Source organism: Lipophrys pholis, assembly GCF_963383615.2.
Source record: "Lipophrys pholis genome assembly, chromosome: 4".
NCBI classification, from domain to species: Eukaryota; Metazoa; Chordata; class Actinopteri; order Blenniiformes; family Blenniidae; genus Lipophrys; species Lipophrys pholis.
In genome coordinates, this window is record NC_137637.1 from 28502677 (window position 1) to 28525628 (window position 22952).

The following is a 22952-nucleotide window of genomic DNA, read 5'->3' on the forward strand; positions in this document are numbered from 1 at the left end:
AAATAACCACAACCTCAAGACTGACGAGGAGAACGAAGAAACAGCTGTTCGGCCGACTCTCTCCAGCTTTCCATCGATGAGCGGAGGCCGAACACTGACGCAGGAGACGAAGGACCGGGGCTCATTCGTCATCATCACCTCCTCACCAATTAAAAGGCTGGGAATGCGGCGGTGGATGCAGCTGCTTTCATCTCCTAATTGACTGATTGATTCGCCCGTTTCTCCATCACCCTATAAGATGCTTTTATGATGCGACGCCGACAGTGTTTCATTTGATTTATAGAATGCCGCTTTAGCAGGCGCACCGATGTGGGGAGGTGATATAAACATCATTTGTGAATTCATACGGTGCGTTTACTGAGGAAATAGAGCGACAACAACCCCCCCCCCCCCCCCCCCCCCCCCCCCCCCCCCACTAAACAAAAAAATCATAAAAACTCAAGTGTTTTGTTTTGCTAATTTGTTGTTGCTGTGGAGTCCCAGCAGAATAGAGATAAATGTGGGCAGAAATAATGCAAAATCGAGCACATTTTCAGCGCATTTATAAATATCTGAAATCTGAGCTCGCTGAAAGACTGACTGACTGCCCAGTGTGGGAGTTGTTTAAAATATTTTGTTGTTATTGTAGCCTGGTTTATGCATTGAGAGCTGTCCAGCCCCGAGGATGAGCTATTGTTGAGGACGTGTCTATTCACGGGAGAGCTTATATCTACTTCAGCCTTCGGGATAATTGCTGTCTGTGAAGTAAATGTTGCAAAGACTGTTTTGTCATTAGAGAACAGTTTGTCATTCTTGGCGAGGATTTTGTGGGGGAATCTTCTCCGTTTTGACATAAGTTTGAAATTAGGTGACGTATTGGACGGCTTTAGCTCTTTTCAGGCAAGAAAAAAAAAAAAAAAAAAGAAATTCTTTGAAACAAGAGTTTTATTGTACAATTTCTTAGTAGTCTCCAGCTCTGGTAGTTTTGGATGAAAGGAACACAATATCCATACCTTTTGCAGTGATGTGTAATAGTGTCAAATTTGATCTTTACTGCGAAAGTTCACGTCTCCCCCAATAGTTTTATTTCAAGGTTCAGGCTCCAGTTTGTTCATCCATTAGGTAATGGAAATTGCAAAGCGTTCCCATCAAATCAAAGCGCACTCCTGAAAGAACAAAGGAAAGTAATGTCCATAAAGAAACACGGAAGACAGAGTTTTGAGATCACGCTTCAGGATGTGATGACACGCGGCAGGTTTATGTTTAATTAAAGCAAACCCTTCTGTGATCGCTCTATCAGTGCAGCTCATTTGGACAAGTGTGAACGCTTCCAGTCGAACCCTGGAGTGCGCCAAACGGTTCGAGCTCCCTCTAGAAGAACTTGATTAAAGTGAGAACAAAGCACCGACTAAAGTTTTCTGTGGGGACCGCACACAGGATGTGAAAAAGACTCTGAAACTGCAGATCATCATGGCGGTTTATACATTATATAAATCATCATCAGTTCTCTGCAGGTAAACATGCCAAGACAATAGTAACTCAAGCGCATACAGTATTACCGTGGAAGTTATGGGGCCTATAATATACATCATAAAAGAGCTCAGTAAGCCATCTAGTTACATCTTTCAGTTTGATATTAAGCGCCACATACGTTATATTTACTATTATATTTATGAATGACATAAATACAAAACTGCATGTCTAACATTTTTATCTTTTTATTTTTTATTTGAGTCAGAAATTATCTCAAACAACAGTCGCTGTGGTTATCCCCAATGACAGGATGAAAATATACATATTTTTGGCAATATCCAGGAAACACAGAGCATGTAGCTGAGCTGACGGTATTCATGAGCAGATACCAGACCTATGAAATGTGCCTTAAACTCGTGCATCGTCCATCAGTCCATAGTCATACTTCCAATGCCCTAAAACCCTGCATTTGTTCCAGCAGTGAAACATGAAACATGAAAAAAAACTGGATGGCTGAAGGACTTGCTCCCTAGATACTAATGTGCATGTTTATTATGAATCATGGGAGGAAAGTGGAGCACGGAGAGAACATGCAAACTCCACACAGCTTGCAATAGATTTTTAAACCAAGGATTTCTATGTCAATATAAGACGAGAGCGTTTAACCACTGCACCACTGTGATTCCAGTGAATGTGTCCGTTTGTTTAATGTTGAACTACAAATGTTAAAAAAAAAAAAAAAAAAAGACGTTATGAAGGCAGAATTTTTTCTGAAAAAATACAAAAAAGCCAACGTAAACATTTTTGCTAAATGTGTGTTGATATGATCCGTTTGAAAAAAAGAAGAAGAGAATAACGTGAATGTATACCACAGATTATCATTAAGAGGGTAGGGTAATTACGGGGCTTGCAGTGTTTGTGTTTAGTAAAGCTGCAGGCGAGGGTTGGTCTGACTGTATGGTTATTTTTATGCCAGCAAGAAAACCAGCAGGACAGACAGTAGCTACACATTTCAGCACAAAATACCCACAAAGCATTCTGGCAGCTGCCGCGCTCCATTATGAAGCGAGCTTCGCGGTTCATGGTGCCAGCAACAGACGGGGACCTGGCACATTAAGAAAGTTCAACATCGCCGGGCTCGCTTTGAATTTTCCAGGGTTATCCTGGATTAACAGCTCAACGCGATACTTTGCGCAGGTCGCCAGTGATTTCGATTGCGCCTTAGTGAGACATGATAACACTCCGACTGTGCTGATTTGCTTGCGGCGTGGCTTCATGGCCGGTGGATGATGGTCTGCTGTCGGTCGGCCATTCACTCATGTTAAATATCTCCACTAGCCGTTACATGCCTCTCCGAGTCGTTTAGCACCTCAGACAATTGATCGGACACGACTCTATGAGTATATTTTCCGCTCCTTCACCTGGCATTATTTAACATTGCTCACTTATTTCTACTGTAGCGACAGAAGATACTGTGTTTGTTTCTGTGAGAGCAGACTGGAGGACAGACAGAGTGTTGCCTATTCCCACTGCTCAAATGTGTCTGAAGTTAAAAAATTATCCAAATGCTCAGCTATAAAAACAAACAGGGACTCCAACACTGGACTTTCAGTAGACATGAATTATTTAAAGAAGGAAATGTTTCTCCATAGTGACTTTTCTCGCCAGTTTTAACTTGTAGGAGTTTCAAATTTCAAAAGTATCCCCAATAACAAATGCCACATTGTCAATATTAATGTTAAGTTGTAAATGGATTTCATTCATTTTACGCATTTTTACGACTTCAGCACACGCGACACTCACATAAAAGGCGTTCAACATCCATTGGAAGCAGTTTGGCATGTGCGCAGGGGGGAAAGGGAGATGGAGCCACAAACCTAGAAAAAGACTCAACAAATGGCATGAAGCCACTCCGTTTACATAGTGAAGAAGGTGATCTCATCATCCTCATCATCTGTGTTTTCTGTTTCTCTATACTTACTACTGCTTAGAAAAATAACATTATGTAAAATTACTGTGACGTTGTGTTGTAATTACCTCGTTATTGCACTTCACAGTTCACTTAGTTGCCTTTTTTTTTTTTTAAATATCTATAATTTGGTTTGGGACTGATTTGAAACAAAGTAATTAAAGCTCTTTTCTGGCATATTAAGAAGTACAGTATAGGCAGAATCAGCCTGGATCCATTTAATTTTTCTATAGCAAATTCTTCATAATGTTGTGAATGCACACTCGTGTTAACATACTGAATGAGCTCTAGATATTTTATGTTAATAGAAATGTTATGCAGCAGTGCAGCCGTCGGGGTTGGAGGGACTTGCTCAAAGACTTTGAGCAATGCACGGTGGATCAGTGGTTAGCACACTCGCCTCACAGCAAGAAGGTTGTGGGTTCAAACACAGGGCCTTTCATTGCTTTCTGTTTGGAGTTTGCATGTTCTCCCCATGTGGGGGTTTCCTCTGGGCACTCCGGTTTCCCCCATAGTCCCAAAGAATATGCAGCAAGACCCTCAGCTCTCCAGGACACACTTGAAAAAGAGATTATTAATCTCAATGTGGTTCTACTGGAAAAAAAAAAAAAGGCGAGGTGGTAACCTATCCTTGGTGGGATTCGAACCTCCGAACATAAGCTGGATACTCCAACCACCACTGCAGCCAACTTTCTGCTTTAATAAAAAAATCACCTGAATTAATTAAGGTGGATTTAATGATTTCTTGATTTACTCATTTCTTCAGCTGAGCTGCTAAACTAAAAACAATTCCCATCAATCAGCTCGGTTACTCTTTGTTCTCAGTGTTGAATATTGCAATTCAATAGGATAATACAATGGACATGATATGGGTGTGATTTCTTAGTTCTGATACTGACATTAACATGGCAACTCGCTGCTGAATGATGAATAAATGTTCGCATGAATGTAACCGGAGGCCTTTTGAGTGGGTGGTTTGTGCCTTAATGCTTCCCAGCTTTTAAAGCGAGGTCAATGTTGGCTACCAAATCCAGCATATTGGGTTACCAAGGTTGTGTGTGGGGGTTACAACTGGGACTTGTCTGCCATATAATCTTGTTTCATGAGACAGGCAGGCGGAGCTGTGAAAAAAAAGTTGGCGGATTAGATTTCCCTTCGCGGTATTTCAATTTCTTTATTTCTTAACTCATTATGCTTGTTTTTTGTGCGGCATGTGGATGAATTTACCACAGACACAGAGACTTGGCTCATCCACATTCCCTAATTGCCCTCACTGAGAGTCAGTTTGTCCTCAGACAAACAATTTCAGCAAGATTTCTTAATTATTGGTATTTTAAGGACCGTCTCTCAGTTCTTTTAACGTCAGATTGTCATTGAAAACAGAAAACCAGAAAGGCCATTGGACACACGGATCTTAATACTGCACTTAGGAGATAACGCTGAACAAAGAACTTTGTGTGGGTTTTTTTTTTTTCTACACTTAAAGAAAGAAAACAATCCCCAAACAGGATTCAGTGTTTTGTGGGCACAGAAAGGGAAAGATTTCACACACCCTGTGATGTTGTTGAGTGCTCAGCGCCACCAAACCAATTTTGCATCAAAGGAGCAAGATGAAAAGAATTCAAAGCGACAGTGATATAATTTCCCCTGAAATCTCATATGGCAACATTTCCCCTCGCAAATGCAGCATTCTTCATTCTACACAATTCAAATATCTCTTTGTTACTGACAAATATCAAAATATATCACGGCATTGTGCTTGAATAAACTCTCTATTTTATGCCTGATATGTTTTCATCAGGTTTATTCATTTTAACAGTTCCTACACAGACGCCCATTTTAGTGCTTATTACCTTGAGTCATTTTCTTGATTATCTTGTTCGGGCTGGCATGTCAGGCATGTCAAGGTCTGGGATCCATTAGACACTAACTGAATGGACATGAGAGCGTCTCGCAGTCGTTAATGGATCTGCTTGGTAATATTGGTGCAAAATACGACGGGACACTTTCGGAGGACGTGCAGAACTCATGGCTCGGTGGGTCAGAGCGGGTTTGTCAGCAACACTAAGAATCAACAGGATATTAGGCAGACGGCCTCATAATGTGTTGTCTCGCTGCTGCTGCTGCTGCTTCTGCTGCATGCATGTCTCCACACTATCTGCAATGTCCAAACTCATTTCCTTCAAACACTCACATATTTGAGATGATTGTGGACAGTTTATAAATCTATATAATTTAATTGCTTAAACTTGTAACTGTCATCAGGATTCACATATGATTTGTAAGACTTTTTTTTTTTTTTTTAACAGATTCCATAGTCTAAAGAGCAAGGGTGTTGCAGCATACCGTCTCTCTTTTGGAACTTTCGCCTGAGTAAATAAAACTCACTCGACTCGTCTAAGTTCAGGTGAGCAGACTTCCCTGCTGTCCGGTACTGACGCAGTGCATCTCCACTGGGCCAACCATACAGGCACTGAAATGGGTTTACAGCAGTATGAGAGCATGCGTTTCATTACTTGCATATATTTTCCACAGTGATAATGCCAGGCCAGGCCTTCAGGGGCTGAAGGATTTGGCTTCAGTGCCTTGCTGAGGCACATGCTGACAGTAGTTACAAAGTCAATCCAGCCCCCTACAGTCAGCCTCTTCCATTTCAAGCACATCTTCAAACCGGGAAACTTTCAGTTACAATGTGGATTCCTGAACCCAGAGGCTTCAGTGGGACCCCACCTAGTTTATTTCCCCCCTTATTTTAATAATCACATGCCAAAACAATCCCACTCATTTCTTGTGGTGTGAACAATGTGGGTGAAGTAAGATAATGATGAGACTTTAATTTGTCAAAAGCGTCTGGGTTGCCTGCTGCAGGATATTGATGACCTCCTAAAGACACCACATATCAACCACTCAGCCAGCCGAACTCATTTCTGTGGATTAATTTGACTTTAGTATGCAAGTTACTGTGTGTGTATATATATATATATATATATATATATATATATATATATATATATATATATATATATATATATATATATATATATATATATATATATATATATATATCATGACTCAAAGCAAACTGGGTGAGCAGTGGATTCTAAAATAATTTGGATTAATTGATGTGCTATGCAGATTTGCAGCATATCTTTAAAAACTGAAAATAAAAAGAGTATTTGAACATCTGCAGTGTCTTTGAACATATATCTTAAAGTCACGAATTATCCTTTCATGCACATCAATATTTCTTCCGCCTTTTTTCATGATTCAATTCAATCTTTCTCAAATGTATTAAAACATTCAGTTTCAGGATTTTAACCCTGTAAGTGCCAAAGTATCATTTATCCCCTCCTATATATATATATATTACTTGGTCTATCTTTCAGAGTTTGTCAGGAATCAAGAGAAGAGCCACAGTCCAAAGTATTTCTTCGTTTCACAGTACAATGAAAGACTGGAAAGGAATGCCAGGCAAACATAATGTAATTAACTTATGACTCTCATTATTTCAAATGATTCAATGAGGGACACGTGAATCACGCACCCACACCTGCATTTTTTTTTATCCGGTCATCTTCTTTATTTTCAATTTCATCTTTTGTCTTGTTCGGCTTGTGAAGAGTGGACTGACAGCATCTGTGCATTAACTGCTGTATGAATACACCTTCAAAAAGCCATCTTGTGGACTATTGAATGTCACTCTGCTGCAGCTGGTACTGCAGATGTGCTGAAGATTCAGATAAAGAAATGGAGATTTATTTCTACCTTCTAAAGCGGCAAAGAACATGACAGTGTAAGAAGCGCGAAGGAGCATCACTGCAAGATCTATGCAACACTATTCAAGTCAGTGCACTTCAGAGCTTTGGGCCCTGAGTGTGGTAATCCTAGATGTGGCTAGTTGGCCTGTGGAGCAGACTTTGTCAAGCAGGACTATGATTTCAGGTCTGTGGGTCAGGGCCGGAGAAGCTGTGTTAAGTAGGGCTAATCCTGTGGACATAGTACTGTACTGTTAGGCAGCGCGGCAGTTTCATCTGTGACGACTGAAGGGGAGACGGCAATGGAGAAGAAGAAGCAGGTTACACTGCCAAGACTCAAAAAGAGAATAAAGGTGTTTGATTTTTAACTAAGACACATTCTTTTAGATGGATTTTTATCATGTCATTTGGTTTTTAGGAATCTTGCTATTATTTCTGGCTTGATTTATTATTAAAGGTCAGTGTAAATAAAGTGTGTATTCATCCATCCTGGCAACACTAAAATCATTATTCTTCTATTTTAATATGTGATATTGTTCATATGTATGTGTTTGGTTTGCTCCTGTTAGGTAATATCCAATCATTATATCATTACAACTAATCATTATTCATTCATTTTTTTATTTAGTTTCTATCTGTTTGGTATGTTTAGTGCATTCAGCCTGTTTGTTGTTGTTATTCTTATACTTTTAATAATCTTCGATACCTTCACTATTTCACCTTAAAATCAATTAGGTTTGAGATTGGTGGCATCTTTGCAGGTTTCCATGTTTTATTTCCACTGTTTTTGTAAAAACGAACAAACATTGGTGTTTGTTATATTAAAGGGGTATTTCTTTCCACTCTAATCCTGTACAGTGAAACAACTTCCTGCTGACTCTCACAGATCTTCAAAAGGGATGTTTGTCACATTGCTCTGATGTTTTTTTTTTTTTTCATCTTTTATTTTTTATTTCTACATTAGTAAAGCAGAGGTTTTGTTTTGGTTTCCTGTGTATTAATGATAAATCCCACTTAAACATTTTTGTCTCGCTGTTTGTTTGTTTTTTCATGTGTTTGTTTATCTATAACCAGCATTCAACTGTTTCATTTGAAAGCATGAAGAAGGGATATGTTTTTTTAGTCCCGACTCTTCTGAGCCGCCACATTCTGTAGAAGCAACTCAGCTGCCATGAAAAGCACCATGTGGTTCTTCTCTGCCTTCTGATGTAGCAGATGACACGTTCAGTAGTCTCTGAGCAGGAAGGTTGTTTTTTTTGGGTTTTTTTATAACCGAAGGGGAAATATGCTGACTACCAAGAGGATAGGCAGCACCTGTTGGTGGGAACGCTGCTTGCCTCCTTGCTGTATCTTTTGTGACTGATGCTGTTGTCAGTGGTGAACAGGAGGATATATCTTTTAAAATTCATGAAAACTCTATTGAGCTGCGGCAAAGAACCGAGCGAAAGAAAGTGAATTAAACTGAGCCTCGTGCAGTCACTTTGGCCAGCCGTCAGACTTTGACCCAGCCTCAATTTGTTTGTTCTGTCAGCTCGGCCATATAATTGATGCGATTCATTACGTGATTGAGGGTGTGGTGGTGGTGGTGGTGGGAGGGGGGCGTTTTTGGTGAGCTGAGTGGAGGTAGCGAGACCATTGCTGAGAGCAACTTACACTGTGATGATTGATAGTAAGCAAGCTGCATAAACGCTGGAGTGTTGGTTGCCTAAATGGAAGTGAGTGTTATTCCCTGTGCCCGCTCGGGGCAAAGCCATTAATAAAGCCTGCAAATGATGATAGCAGTTGTATTGATTCTAGTTTGCACCCTCTATTCCACCAGCCCGTCTTTCTCCAATACTTTGCCTCAGTAAACACAGGCATCGAAATTGTTGACCCGGGCTGTCTCTGCCATTGATCTGCCCCGTTGATGTTGGGACAGCACATTCTCTTTGTTTGCGTGGTACCGTAATCCATTCACAAAGCTTGCAGAGAGCACAAAACACGATCAATACGACAGAAGAAATGAAAGTATAAGGTAGAAAATAAATATACAAAATGAATGCATTTCTGAAAAATGAGGCAACACCCCATCTTGACCCCGTGCACATGATTGACGCCAATACCGCAAGGAACGGGGAGGTGTATATTATATCCTCAAAAACCGAAATCCTGCAGGGAAACGCTGATTTGTGATAGCAATGAAGAATTTGTGTTATAAAAACAGCAAGCAATGCAGAGTTTTATTTTGATCACTTCCTCATCAGCACGGTAACATGACTAACAAGTTTGCAGCGGCTCCCTCGCTGCTGCTGCTGCTGGCGGATCAGACGACTGTTTCTATACTTTCTCCAAACATTTTCTTTTCCACAACCTTCAAATCGAATCCGTCTGACTGTCCCACGCTCCTCTCCGTCCCCCACTCCCTATTCAACCCACTGTTAAGCGCCTTGTCATTTATAATAGAAATGACACGCCTTGAGTCAAAGTGACATTATGTCAGAAATTTATCCACCAATTCCTGCTCGGCTGAATCACACTTGCTTTATTCCTCTAGCAGAATTAAATTAGGAATACTCTCGCGGAGCCCTCATAACTTCAAAAAAGAGCTTCAGTTTAATGTCTTCAATAACACTTAAAAATCTTGAGTACGAGCCAACGTCTTCCACTCCTCCAATTCTGCTGAGGAAGCTGTAAACTTGCATACCTCTTCAGTGAGTTTAAAATCAGGTGGGGGGGGGGGATTATGTAGAGCTTTTGAATGGAAGCAAACAAATGGAAGCTTATTTGTTTCCCTCCTTCCCCATTGGAATGGCTGCCTCTTTTCACACTTCCACAAAAAATTGGACTTTAATGGTATTGTCATAAAAGTTTCCATTGGAGATTGATGGGCGGCGTTACATTTTTATGAAGCTGTGAAAGGTTCTTAAGTAAAATGATGTTCTAATAAGGTGAAAAAGGCAAGAAAAATATTTCACGGTTGGTCAGGATAGCTAGACACACAAAAAAGTCATTAATCAGCCTGTTAGTGAATAAAGCAATAGATGCATGCTTATCTTTACAGAAGGTGACTTTTAACCTAATGCGGGTGCAGGAAAATGTTAATGCAAATTGGCGCAAGACAAACTTACCTCTTCACATAAGGCCTCAGAACAACTCCCCATCTAACTTGGGAATAACTGTAATTCCTCTGATATTCCCTTCAATCAGTTCTGGATGTTTAGCCCAGGCCAGACATTTCCCTGATTTCATCAGGGCTAATGGGACAATTGAAATCCTATCTGTTTCTCACTGTGCAGCCAATTACCTTGTGGAAATGTACTTGAAAATACAGCATCACAGTTTTGTTTTTTTTCCCCCTCCCATCGCTAAATCAAATTCAGTTTCCACCATCAAGGTTATTTCAGCGCTCTGTGTATGGAAAATGCTTGTCCCTGACAGTCACTCATTGTTTGGAGACAATATTTTTTCATCACAGAGGGCAGCAAAGCCCTTGTTCATCCCCGGCTGGATAGCGATCCCTTTACCTCACTAACATAAGGATTTTCAAATTGACCTTTCAAGGTCCTTATGCAGAAATCAAATCATATTTATCCTCCATTAGAGGAAGCCTACTGTTTCAAGACATTTCGTAGAGTATGAAGGATATCAGCACCATAAAGTAATACAATTGCTGTGACAAAATAGTTTTTTTTTTTTAATTATTAGTTTTTGTTAAAGGTTGGCAGGAGTCTAGTATGTGGAAAGGTTACCCGGCATGACACTTCACTGTATTTGGATGGAAATGGATGTCATTCAGGAGATGACTCACACTTGAATAGGAAATCAGGGAGATCCATTTAAATTATGCAGCTCGACAAATACTGCTAATCACATGGTTAAAACCATGCAGAGAAAACATACGCACACATATGCGACGTGTATTTACACTCAATCCACTGCGAGTTTTGACAGAGGTGGGTCAATCAAGGCATGCTTGTCTTTTTTTCTTGCAAAACTGTGACATTTATGGGAAAATTCACCAGTTTTGTAGAATTTCAGATGGAAAGATTCAGAAGACATTTTTCATATATATATATCTAATCAACGATAATTTGTACATATTAACTATTACAAGATAATATTTCAAAACTAATAGGAAGGTTTCTGATGGAGTATGACAGTCACTTCACTTAAACTTCAAAAATATAAGCAATACTAAGCTATAACTTCCCGTGTCTTCATCAAAACATCCGCGTGACTTTACCTGTATTCACTGTAACTTTGATTAGACAACCAGTCACAGGTATTTGCAGTCATATGACAGCAAAGTTGTCTTCTTTTACTGTAGTTACCGAGATGACAAAACTTTTCTTTCACGCCTTCATTTCCAAGCATCTGTAGCTCCCTCTGTGTTTGTTCCTGTCTGTCAGCTTGTAACTTGTGGTGTTAATGTAATGCTGTCGTCTGTTTCAGGAGAAATTAGCAGCGCTGTTTTGGTGCTGGGAGATACAATAGAAAATGTTGTCACTTAGATATGAAATCGCATGGAGTTTTGACTCAACATTTAAATATTGATATGATATTAATAGGTTTATGCATGTGTAAAATAATACACAGAATCATTTGGAAACCAGAGGCTCTTTCACAAATTGAGAATCTATTCAAATCTTTAATCACCTGGTAGTTTTAGGAATTGCTGACGGACGATGGATCTTTTAAATCTCACACATGTCACATCTATATTATCAGTAACTCGTTCAGGTACATCTTGGCATGTTCATACCGGATTGGATGTGCACTATCATTATGTGTGCGTTGCGATCAACGCACACTTTTTATTTTTATTTTTTTTCATAAAATATCCTCAAGGATCAAGCTTCACCAAACTACACCCACGATGAAGAGTGTGTTTGGCTCACACATTATGAGAAATGCTTAAATTGGCAAAGCACTCCTTAAACCTTCAGGAAAGTGCTTATTCATGCTTAACAATACAATCCTGCTGATGACCTCATAATTCACTCAGACCAAACAATAAAGGAGTCCAACCATCTTTTCCCGCCATAAGGAACGGCCTCTCGGTTCACAGTAAAGACAAACTCCACCGAGATTCACAATCACGTAACACAGCAAACACCCGGGGTGAGTGTAGGTAATAATACCAGCAGAGGAGTCTGTGAGTTTTACCTCAAGCTTCAGTTTTTGGAGGGAGGTTGTTTGTACCGAAGATGATTCAAGTTAGATGAGAAGCTAACTAAACAACACTCTTTCGCACCTGCTCATTAGGAGGAAACTCTCTTGAAAGAAGGAAAAGTTCTGAGGGGAAAATATACTGGCACATGTGTTTGTCTTCCTTCTGGACTTTGTGGTGCAAGGATCCATGCAGTGTAGTACTACACACACACACACATATACACACACATACACACACACACACACACACACTTGAGACAGTTTACAAGAGTTGTGAGGGAAAGCCGGATCAAACACAGATACTGTAAGTGACAGGAACTCTTGCGCATTAACAGAAATAATGATTTCAACTCTACCAGAGGGGAACGAAAGCCCTTCCCATTACATTGCCACTGAGCGAGATGTCAATAGGTCAACAGAGCATTCATTAATTAACTTCTTGCCTATAAAACTGTGCTCACGGCCTCGCTTTTGATCATTTAGGATCTCTCAAGATATATTCTTTGCTTTCCCCCATGCCAAAAACGCTTTGACCAAATCCCCGCAAACCGACCACCAACTTTCATCTCAATAAGCCAATTTCAAGATGCAGTTCTGCCAGAGGCCACATGAGCCCAGTAAGCCACATGTCAAAGAGACAACCAGTGAGTGTGTGAGCGAAAAACAAAAACAACAACAACAGATATGACATGAAAATAAACTCATCTTAATTAGGTCGTCTCAGTATGCACGCAGTGTCAAAATATTCAAAAATAATCAGACTATTCTTGAAATGAATCGCTGCCTGTGTTTTCCGGAAATTGTTTTCAGTTTGGGATCAGGTTTGGAGTCTGTTCCAAGAAAACGGGTTCTCTGGATCTGTTTTTAGTCTGCTGCAGTGTTGTGCCGCCTGTCTGGCACGCACAAACTGCTGTGACTCGTTTCCAAATGTTACAAGATTATTTTCAGGCGCAGTAACATTGATTTGTGTGGATGAATCCAATTAAGAATTCAGCCTCTTAGCCTAAGCACCAACAGCAGGCACCCCGGCCGACGAGGAAAAGATTTTCTTGATTTAAAGCAACAAAAAGCTGAGGAAATGAATGTCACAGTTCCGTCCACACTGATTAATTGCAAAGTGACCTCTGGGAGGAGCGGCGTAAAAATCTCAGCAGAAGCTGCCGCCTCTGTGAAAAGCAAATGAACAATAAAATCGTTATCAAACAAACGCTGCACGTATTTTACATAAATGTCCTATGAATCAAAAGTCCACTTCTATTATTTTGTGATTGTTAAGATGACGCAGAGTTTAATGATGTTTAATCTGGTGCAAATGTGTGACTCTGCAGAAACTGTGTGAGAGCTCTGCAGACGCATCACTGGAAAAAATCCAAAGCTCTTTGTTGTGCACATAATTTATACATTCTATTTGGGTCCGGTCGTTTCTATATGTGTGGATCTAGATCTCTGAAATGCATTTATTAAAACAGATATATTATATTGTATCTTGATTACTTTATGATGGAAGATTCAATTATGTGCTCAGTATTATGGTTGCAGTGAGTGAGGGTCCTCCACTTTATTTACCACCCGTGTTTGTTTGAAAGTGTAATAAATAATTACATAATCAGTGGATATTATGCAACTCATCTCAGAATATCATTACGGGGTTTCGTACTACTGCAAACTACACCCTCAAAGTAAATACATCCAGTTAGAATATGCAGACATGTCAATCAAAACTATGCAAATTATTATCTCTGTGAAGGTGCAAGTTACTGCAGAGTTACTGTGCTGCACTCATTTACAGTTAAATTGGACACTGAGTCTGTGTGACGTGTAAGTGCTCATTACAGTGGAGGAAATGTCTGGGGAACATTTTAAGCCAACAATGTTTTTAAATCTGAGCTCATATCCGTTCATATTTAATTTTTTTTTATGCACCTTGTAATATAGACAGAACATGAATGTGTTATTCCCTTGGCGTTTGTGTCACGTAGACATTAAAATATTAAAATATTAGTGTCTCAGTTTCAAATACTGACTTTACCTACAGTTGCAGAAGTATCCAGATGCATCAATGTCCTTATTTATTCATACTCATACTTCATACTGGTGTGGGAACGTATTTCCCCTTTCCTGGTGTCTTATTATGTTGAATATGTGTCACATTTAAAAGTTAGGATAGCTTTTTTACCCTATTAGATGAAATCATCATTCAATTTTTGTTTACTTGGGTTATCGTTTTTTGATGAGCTGAAACATTCAAGCGTCACAAATGTGAAAAACAATTAAGAAAAAAAAAAAAACAAGAAGGGGGAAGATACTTTTTTACTGCAATTAATAGTCAACTTTTGTGGCAGGCTGCACAATGAAGCTGGGGTCAAATTACGAGCGTTCAGTGCTGCATGTCATTAGGTGCCAGTCTCACTCGTTGGTTGGATGGCTGGATGGATGGATGGATGGATGGATGGATGGATGGATGGATGGATGGATGGATGGATGGATGGATGGATGGATGGATGGATGGAGGGATGGAGAAAAAGTCTTAAAAGAGCAGAATATCTTCTTTTTTTTAATTCAAAATAATTATACAGGAATGTGGCTGATATTTCATCTATTCAATAAATGTCGAAATAAGCATTCACAATGCTAAATACTTACATCAAAAACTACAGCATTGCAGTGCAGTTTCCACTCAAACTGTCATAAATTGAGGGAGAGTTTAGTATAACACAGTGTGTAAGCCTATTCTGATGATAATAATACAAAGTCATTTCAAAAGTATTTTCTGGACACTAGCAAAATCTTATCCCCCTGACAAAAGTGATATTGATATGTTCTAATGAAGGGGAGCTACTGTATATGGATTATAGACTGGTAATCCAGATTAGCTGCATGAGCTATTTAATTTACATTTTTGTCTCACGCAGGTCTAATTGAAATCCGTTTCCCCCCTGAAGAGTGGAGGAAGAAAGAGGCAGATTTTCACGCAGTACCTTTTTAAAAAATCAAATCAGTTATCTTTGCGCTTCTCCGTAGTTTTAATTAACTTTCCTGAAATGTTCTGAGAGCATAAAGAGAGAGGGGTTTGTACACCTCAGGTAAAAATTTGTAACACTCAGATCTGAAGTTATAATAATTCTTGTGCGTTAAATTGATTATCTGCAGTTGCTTGATGTAACTTGACAGCCAGCAAATGCCACACAAGCTGACAACCTACAAGCCATTTGACTTAAGGCATATTTGGTGTTGATCAGTGTTAATCAGTGTGAGTTTTTCTTTTCTCAAATCTAATTTGGTTTCTATTCATATACTGTCACCGTTCTTATCTATACGTATTCACATAGCCCCTTTCTGTGGCCAATTTGCAGCTCCCCCAGATCCTTCAGGCCAAATCAAACTTCAAATATTCCCGTAACCTCCCCCACACCTTAATCCACAGCCTTTGGTTTCGTTTCTGTAACACAAAGTTCCTGCAGTTCTTTTCTTTGCTTAGATGTACGTATGCATTTACAGTATCGAATAACATGCCCTCGTAGGGGAAAGTGCCACGATGCGTGTTTATCACTTCAGGTCCATTAGCACAGGATGATGACGTCACTTGAAATCCAGTGTGCTTCACTGACGTTTCTACAGAGTATTGCTTCAGATCAAAGTTCAAGTACCGGTGCTTGCTTAAGGAAATTGGCTTTTACAATATCTCTGCATTAAGCGTAATACATAACCATTATGTCAATGATGGAGAGAGCGAAGGCTGAAAATAGCAAAGCTGGAGTAGATGAGTGATGATTATTCAGGCATTCGCTTTGCCCAATTAAGCAAAGGCAAGTAATTGTTTAAACAAATTGCAACAGGACATATCTCGGGCACTCAGGGGTCATTTGTGTGATGTCAAATGATGAATAAAGACATAACCAGCTGACACACCACACACAGGCGTGAACCGGCGATTAAGGGACCATATGGATAGGCACAGAAACATCGCTGAGTGTGCTGCGATCTTCTCCCTCTGCGACTGCGGTCATTTAGAATACAGATGTTCAAAGGCCTCCGTGTTGCTCTGGGTGGAGCTATGCTTTTCTCAGTCTGCAGCTTCAGCATCATTCTACCTTGAAGCAGGCGTGCGTTATTATAAATAATAGATCTGATCGTTTGTGTGTCTTCGTGTCATCGCATTTCAATTTCAAAAGACCAAGAAGAAAAACCCGAAACACAACATCCCTTCATCTGCTCAGTCATACATTCCTGCAGTGAGTCGCCTTTTTGTCACACCGGGCTTTAAGTCAAGCCTCCCAAAACACTCAGATTTACATTTGAAATAAATGTGTTTGGAGTTCAGCGTGATGCTTTTGAGTGTGGTAGCGGTTAGATGGGTAACCCTGGTTGGATTAAACGATGTGGGAGCCACGGTCTGCATGTTCTCCCCGTGCACGCATGGGTTTTCATGAGGCTGATTCGTGACTTTGTGACGGACCGATGACTTGTCGGCTGGGATCAACTGCACCAATCCAAAGAGGATGGTGTGGTTCAGGTGATGAATGGCAGTCTAGTGTCAACGGCAGCGAAAAGTTCAGTAACTCTCCAGCCTTATCAGTTGAATAACAACCACTTTTGTATATTCCAAAACAGGATTTTCAGTTAGACTCGGTTAATAAAACATAAAAATCCCTTCATCCACAAGGTTCATATTTTATTTCCTGTTACTATGAATAACGTCAACCTGGTCTGCTCTGCGAATCCACAAATAAATCACCTGAGAGCAATGCTGAGTTGTTTGTGCTCCCCTTTTCTTCCTCTTCATTTTCCATTCCCCACATGAGCTTATTCATCTCAACTCTGTGGCTAATGCTTGTAATCCTCCCCGTCACAGAGGGGTGGCAGTTACTCCATTAGCAGGGTTTTTCATGTTGATGTCAGCCAGGCCATTGGTTTGCGAGGGAATCTTGTTAGGGTTCTTATTGACATTGTGTTTCATTAACTTGATTAATGACATCTATTGGGGCATGCTCCATAGTAATCAACGTCTCTGCAGAGAAGGGCCGTCTGCAGTCAGAGATGGGGCTCTCAGAGCTTCCACTCCACCGGCCTCCTTGTCTCCACTTTGTTTCCTAAACGTCCCACTCAGAGAGCGTCTTAATAAACGCTGAGGTAGAATCCAGAGAGAGGCAACAGAGTAGACCCCAGATGACTGCTGTGAACTACGTGTGCCCTTCACTAAATAGATTTTTGTCAAATTAGAGAAATAAAGCTTCATTTGCCCTTAGCAGGATGGCACCTGTCTCTAAAGACTCTTCTTAAAGAGATCGCAGTAACGTAACTTTTGTTTAGGGTTCGGAGATTTCTGGGCGGCCCTGTTTACCTCTGCTCAGTGGCAGAAGGAAAAGTCCCCTGGGACGTTGTAACACTGAACAAAAGGTCTAAAAAGCGTTAGTTTTAATACAGCACATTACAACCTCAGCCATTTGACTCTTGTCACTATGATTTGTTCTGGGTTAATATTTGAGAGACACAAAACATAGATCGTTTGATACCTAAAGTGTTTTGGACAAGGCAAAGCAATGTCTTTCCTATATCTCCGCTTATATCGCTCCCTTTAGGGGGAAGGTGAGATCCTGGGTCAGTGCAGTGGAGATGAGTCACCTCAGATAGTTCACGAAGGAAAACACTTAAGGACATTGATTCTCAGCTCCAGGCACTTTTTTGGTATTTTTTTGCCAGATACAAAAGCAGAGATCAAAAAAAAAAAACAAAAAAAAAAACAACCTCCACCTGGAATTCATATTTACCTTTCATCATCTGCTTTATACCCACATCGTACTCTGTTATATTTACGAGCTCTCTTAAGGGAGAGAGGGGAGAAAGCTGTGCTGGTGCAACTCCAAGCAAGTGGCTTCTGGGCTGCCAGGGTTGTTGCTGTGGGAGCTGACTCAGATAATCTGCCTTTTCAGGTTATTTTCACAGTACATTCAGCTCCAAACAATAATACGTGGCAAAGTAGGAGCGCAAATGCATCAGCGAGTTAGCGCAACATATATTTTCGGTATATTTAGCTGCATGAAATGCTTCTACCGTCACAGGAATTGGCTCATTTATTAGTGTGGGAACACACCATGGAGAAGAGAATTTCAATTAAGAGCTCAAACTTAATGCAGATTATTAAGCGGAAAAGAAAAGAATACTTAAATGCAGATTCTATAAATTTTCAGAGTTAATTTATTTCCTGTATTTCAAGGCCGGATCTTCCTAGAGCCTAAATAAAGATGAATGAAATGTCGGTCGATAATGATGACTACAGTTACTGGAAGATGAAAACATAAGATAAAATATGATTTTGACTATTAATTAGTGCAAAAATAATGTAGCTTGTTTTTCTATTGTAACTCCAGAGGACAGTGATTCATGTACCAAATTAAAAGGCACTACACATTTAGGAAGCCAACAACGCTAATTTATTTGACACTGTAATTGTGCGCAGATTGCTTTCAAGATCATCTTTAGATCTAAAATATGAAAATAGGACCATTTCAGTCTGTTACAATCCAATTAAATTGCTTGTTTATCCAACACTCCAAACCAAAATATTACTTTAAAAAGGCTGAAAATGCAAGCGAGTTAGAAACTGAAGTGAGGAAATGTCCACAACCCGGTTCGATTCGAGGAAACAATTGGCGAGATCTTCTGCAAAATAAAGACGCAACTCTTTACTAAGAACTATCACATATAGAAGCAGATTGGACTGTGTTCAGCCATTGCTTCTGATCAATGGTGGGCATAAATTCCCTTCATTCGTGTCCAAAATCATAAGGAATGTAAAATTTGGAAGCCAGACCAAAATCCATTTAAAGCAAGAGGCAGCGATTCTGTCTTGCAGCCTCAATATATCCAAAACCCTGGACAGGAACACTTGAGCAGGTAATCATTAAGCCTTGTTATGTGCTGTCTTTAAGGAGCCCTCAAATCCAACCCAGATTTTGACACTGCCAAATGAACTGTACCTCTACAAGGTTAATATATTCTTCTGAAATCTAATCACACATTTAATTTGATACTGGCACAAACCTGAGTCTCATAACCCATCTAGGATCTCGATATGATCACAGCCTGATGAGAATTACGCCCTGATATTGCATCTCCAGCGTCCACGATGAGATCCCTTTTTCCCCATGCCACACCTTTGCTTTTTTTCTGAGAAAAACTACAACGGAAAGAAAAAAGAAGAGGGTAACCATCCATCTAACTGCATTTATTGTGTTTGCTTGTTTTTCGAAGGAGGAGAGTAAGCTTTCTTCAACTACTGGAATGCTGAAGACAAAAGCTGACGCTAACACTGACCCAGCCGAGATATGATCTTACTGAAACGCGGTCTAGAGTGACGGCAGGAGAGCGCGATGATGAATACTAGTTGGCAGACCGACACAGGATCCTTGAACGATGTTGCTTTCATTTGTGGAGAAACTCCAACCAGCGCTGTCCAGACGTAACACACTTGTGTTCAAAGGCACAGTTGAAAAAGGAAAAGGATATTGTGACCGCAATGCAACTGTGTTTACGGTTGCACTTCCATGTGGTCCAGTCCCATCCTTTCAATTGCACGACATGCATTGTAATGCCAGGTGCAAATGGACTTTCTGTCCCCGTCTAGACTGTTGGAGGAGATAGTTCCTTATCGTCCAGCTCTAATAAGATCACTCAGTGTTTGCTCACGCCATAATTTTTCTTCCCGTCTTAGCTGTCTGTGAATTGTGCCCAAGTGATTAAAGGTTCAGAGAGCAACAGACATAATTGATGCACAACCACAGCCAAGCTGGTCTCATTCTGTCCGAGCATGGAGCGAGCCAGAGGCATGACCCGGCCAACTTATAATCCCATCCTTTTAATTACACCTGCACTGTGTCGCCCAGAAAAAACGCCTCAGTATGAGGATCTGCCAGAAGAGACTTAACACAAAGGGTTCAAAGACATTGTCAGAACAGTAAGAATCGTTTGTGAGTAATTTCCATTTGTTCATCCGTCTTTTGTACTCATTTTATCCAAGTTTGGATCACAGTGGCTGAAGCCGAGTGGCTGAAGCCCAGTCAACATAAGGCTAGTGTCAGGGTGCATTCTGAACACGCAGCCAGTTAACCAGACGACTAACACAAAGAGACAAACAAACACACACACACCGACACCCAACCCCAAGCACTCAGCTTTACACCTACGGGCAAACCTGAGTCACCAATTAACCTAACAAATATGTGTTTGGATCGTGGGAGAAAGCCGGAGTACCCAGAGAAAAACAAGGGGAACGAGTAAACTCCACACAGAAAGGCCAGGAAGCAAACGCAAACTCACTGTGAGGCAAGATTGAAAAGGATGCTTCTCTAGTACAGCTTTCCTCTCAGTACAATAACACTGAGTGAACTTACAGTCCACGGATTTCTAGAGATACATAGTCATTTATGTAGTAGATAGTTTCAGGGTTAGAGGGATACACAATAGTGAGAAAATCACATAAAGTCAGTCCACAGACACTCAAGTGTTCATTCAGCAAGCTCTATGGATTTAATAATAAATACATGCATTCAGATGTATTTTGAGAGTCAACGAAAATCTTCTCTGGCCTTATTCCACTTCTAAACTTTTTAAATACCAAAAAATGTAAAATCTTAAAGCAAAATGCATTTTTGAAAAAAAGGAAAAACCTCCAGAAGATATATAGACTTAAGAAAAACTGATTTTGTTTTCATCCATTTGTGCAGTTTGCGGTAGTTTCCACTAGACTTGTTTGGACATGTCGGGAAACCGCTGCTTGCAGCTTTACACCGGTGGGCTGACTGATGAGGTACAAGAGTTTCTATTCAGGCTGGAGAGCCAAAACAATGAACACTCAGACACGCTGCTACCCTGGACACAGAAAACCCAAATGTTACAGTCATGCTTCACTACCAGTTTGCATGTGTGACTCTGATCTCAAGTGCTTTTTGACTTTAGGACAGCACCATCTGGATAGTAGCAATACAGTATTAATGATTTATAACTAAAAATCTGTTTTTGTCACTCCAGTATTTCTGAGTTACTGTTTTTTTCCCCTTTTATTTTAATTAAAGTTGACAATAAAGGTAATTTTCCTCAACTTAATATTCACCCTATTGATATAATAATGGTGTATTAAGCCATGCAAGATTTCGAGGAGCACCGTAACACATAGTTCAGAAATTAAAAAAAAACTGCCACCTTTAGCCATCTTTACCACCGCTGCCATTTATATCTCTTTTGTGCACGGTAGCAGAGGACTGGGGACTACACGCTACTATGGGCAATCCAATTCAGTAGTTTCTTTGGTTTCTGAATCCAGTATTAGCATCACAGCATAACCTTGGGAACAGAAGCTGTTACTGTCTCATGGAAGACAGTAAAATAGAAGTCAAGCCGTCGACCAGTCAGTTCTGGCTGACTGAGAGATCCTGACGTCAATTTTCATCAAAACAGATAAAACATCAAAGCGGAACGGAGAGTAGATCATTGAAGCAAAGACCCTACAGATCTATAGTACAAGCGGGGGCTTCAAAGGTCACGAGTTGGGGTTGGAACAGTACTCTTCTGTACTGTGATTCCGGTTTGAGTCAATGATGCTTCAAAGCCTTCCACGTAACAACTAAGTGTAAAGCAGTGACAAACAGGCAGGCTCTACCTGTTTACGTATTCTGGAGTTAAATCTAACATTTGACCTAACTAATTGATTTATTTATTTATTTTTTCGCTGCATGTCTCACGGCCTAGATTTTCTGAAATACCGAAAAATTCCCACGGATAACATCTCACTATGCCTGGCGGTGCAGAAGCAGTAATGATATATGGGGCTGAGTGCGCTCACCATCCTCCCGGGACCTCTGAATGAAGGCATCCACGCCGCTTTCTCCATAGTTCCCCTCCGAGGCCACTGTGGACACGTAGTTCCAGCGCATAGCTTTGACGATGTCGACCATGGCCTGGGCTTGGTACGTGTCTGGAGGCACCACGCGGGAGAAGAAGTCATAGCGGGTGTTGTCGCTGAGCTCTGGAGCAGTGGAGGCGTAGCTCACCTGGGGTATCTGCGGGGCAAACAAATATTGACAGTAATTATAGGCGTAAAAGTTGCTTTTTGTGAAAATAGTTGCGGAAAGAAGAGCAAAGCCCACACAAGTTTATTTGTGTAGCACTGTTAAACAACAGGGGAATTAAAAGTGCTTTACACAAGAGATACAAAGCATTAAGACAATATATGAAAGAAATGCAGTGTGCCATAAAAGAACCAATAAATAGGATTCAAAATGGACAAAACAAAAAAGAATAACCCTAATGGAAATAGGATTAAAAAAAAACCCAATAAGACACAAGGAAATTACACTGAAGACACCCATAAATCCTGCCATTTTTAATTTAATAAAAGGCAATGGTGCCTTTTTACAAGCTTGTTCCAGATATGTGGTGCATAAAGAGTGAATGGAGCTATTATGCTTTTAGTTTGATCAGTTACCCCAAAAAAATAGCCTTCGTCAGTTTAGATTGATAGCTGCAAAAAAGTAAAACGTACTTCCACATGTTGAAGTGAGGTCTACTGACACTATTGACTTCACAAGAAATGTTTGTGCGGATTCATTTGAGTGACATCCACCTTGTTG

The 22952-nt window shown here is 40.3% G+C and overlaps 1 protein-coding gene across 2 annotated transcripts in view; it reads right to left on the reverse strand.

Moving 5' to 3' along the window:
• Nucleotides 1-22952, reverse strand: part of LOC308109110 (metabotropic glutamate receptor 4-like) — a 187143-nt gene that overhangs the window by 61068 nt on the left and 103123 nt on the right. For both annotated transcript variants that reach the window (XR_013935317.1, XM_080462482.1), the window contains one exon: nt 22166-22382. Coding sequence is in view for 1 of the 2 variants with exons in the window: in XM_080462482.1 (XP_080318608.1) it covers nt 22166-22382 (217 nt within the window). In the remaining variant the exon portion in view is untranslated. The remainder of the gene's footprint in view (nt 1-22165; nt 22383-22952) is intronic.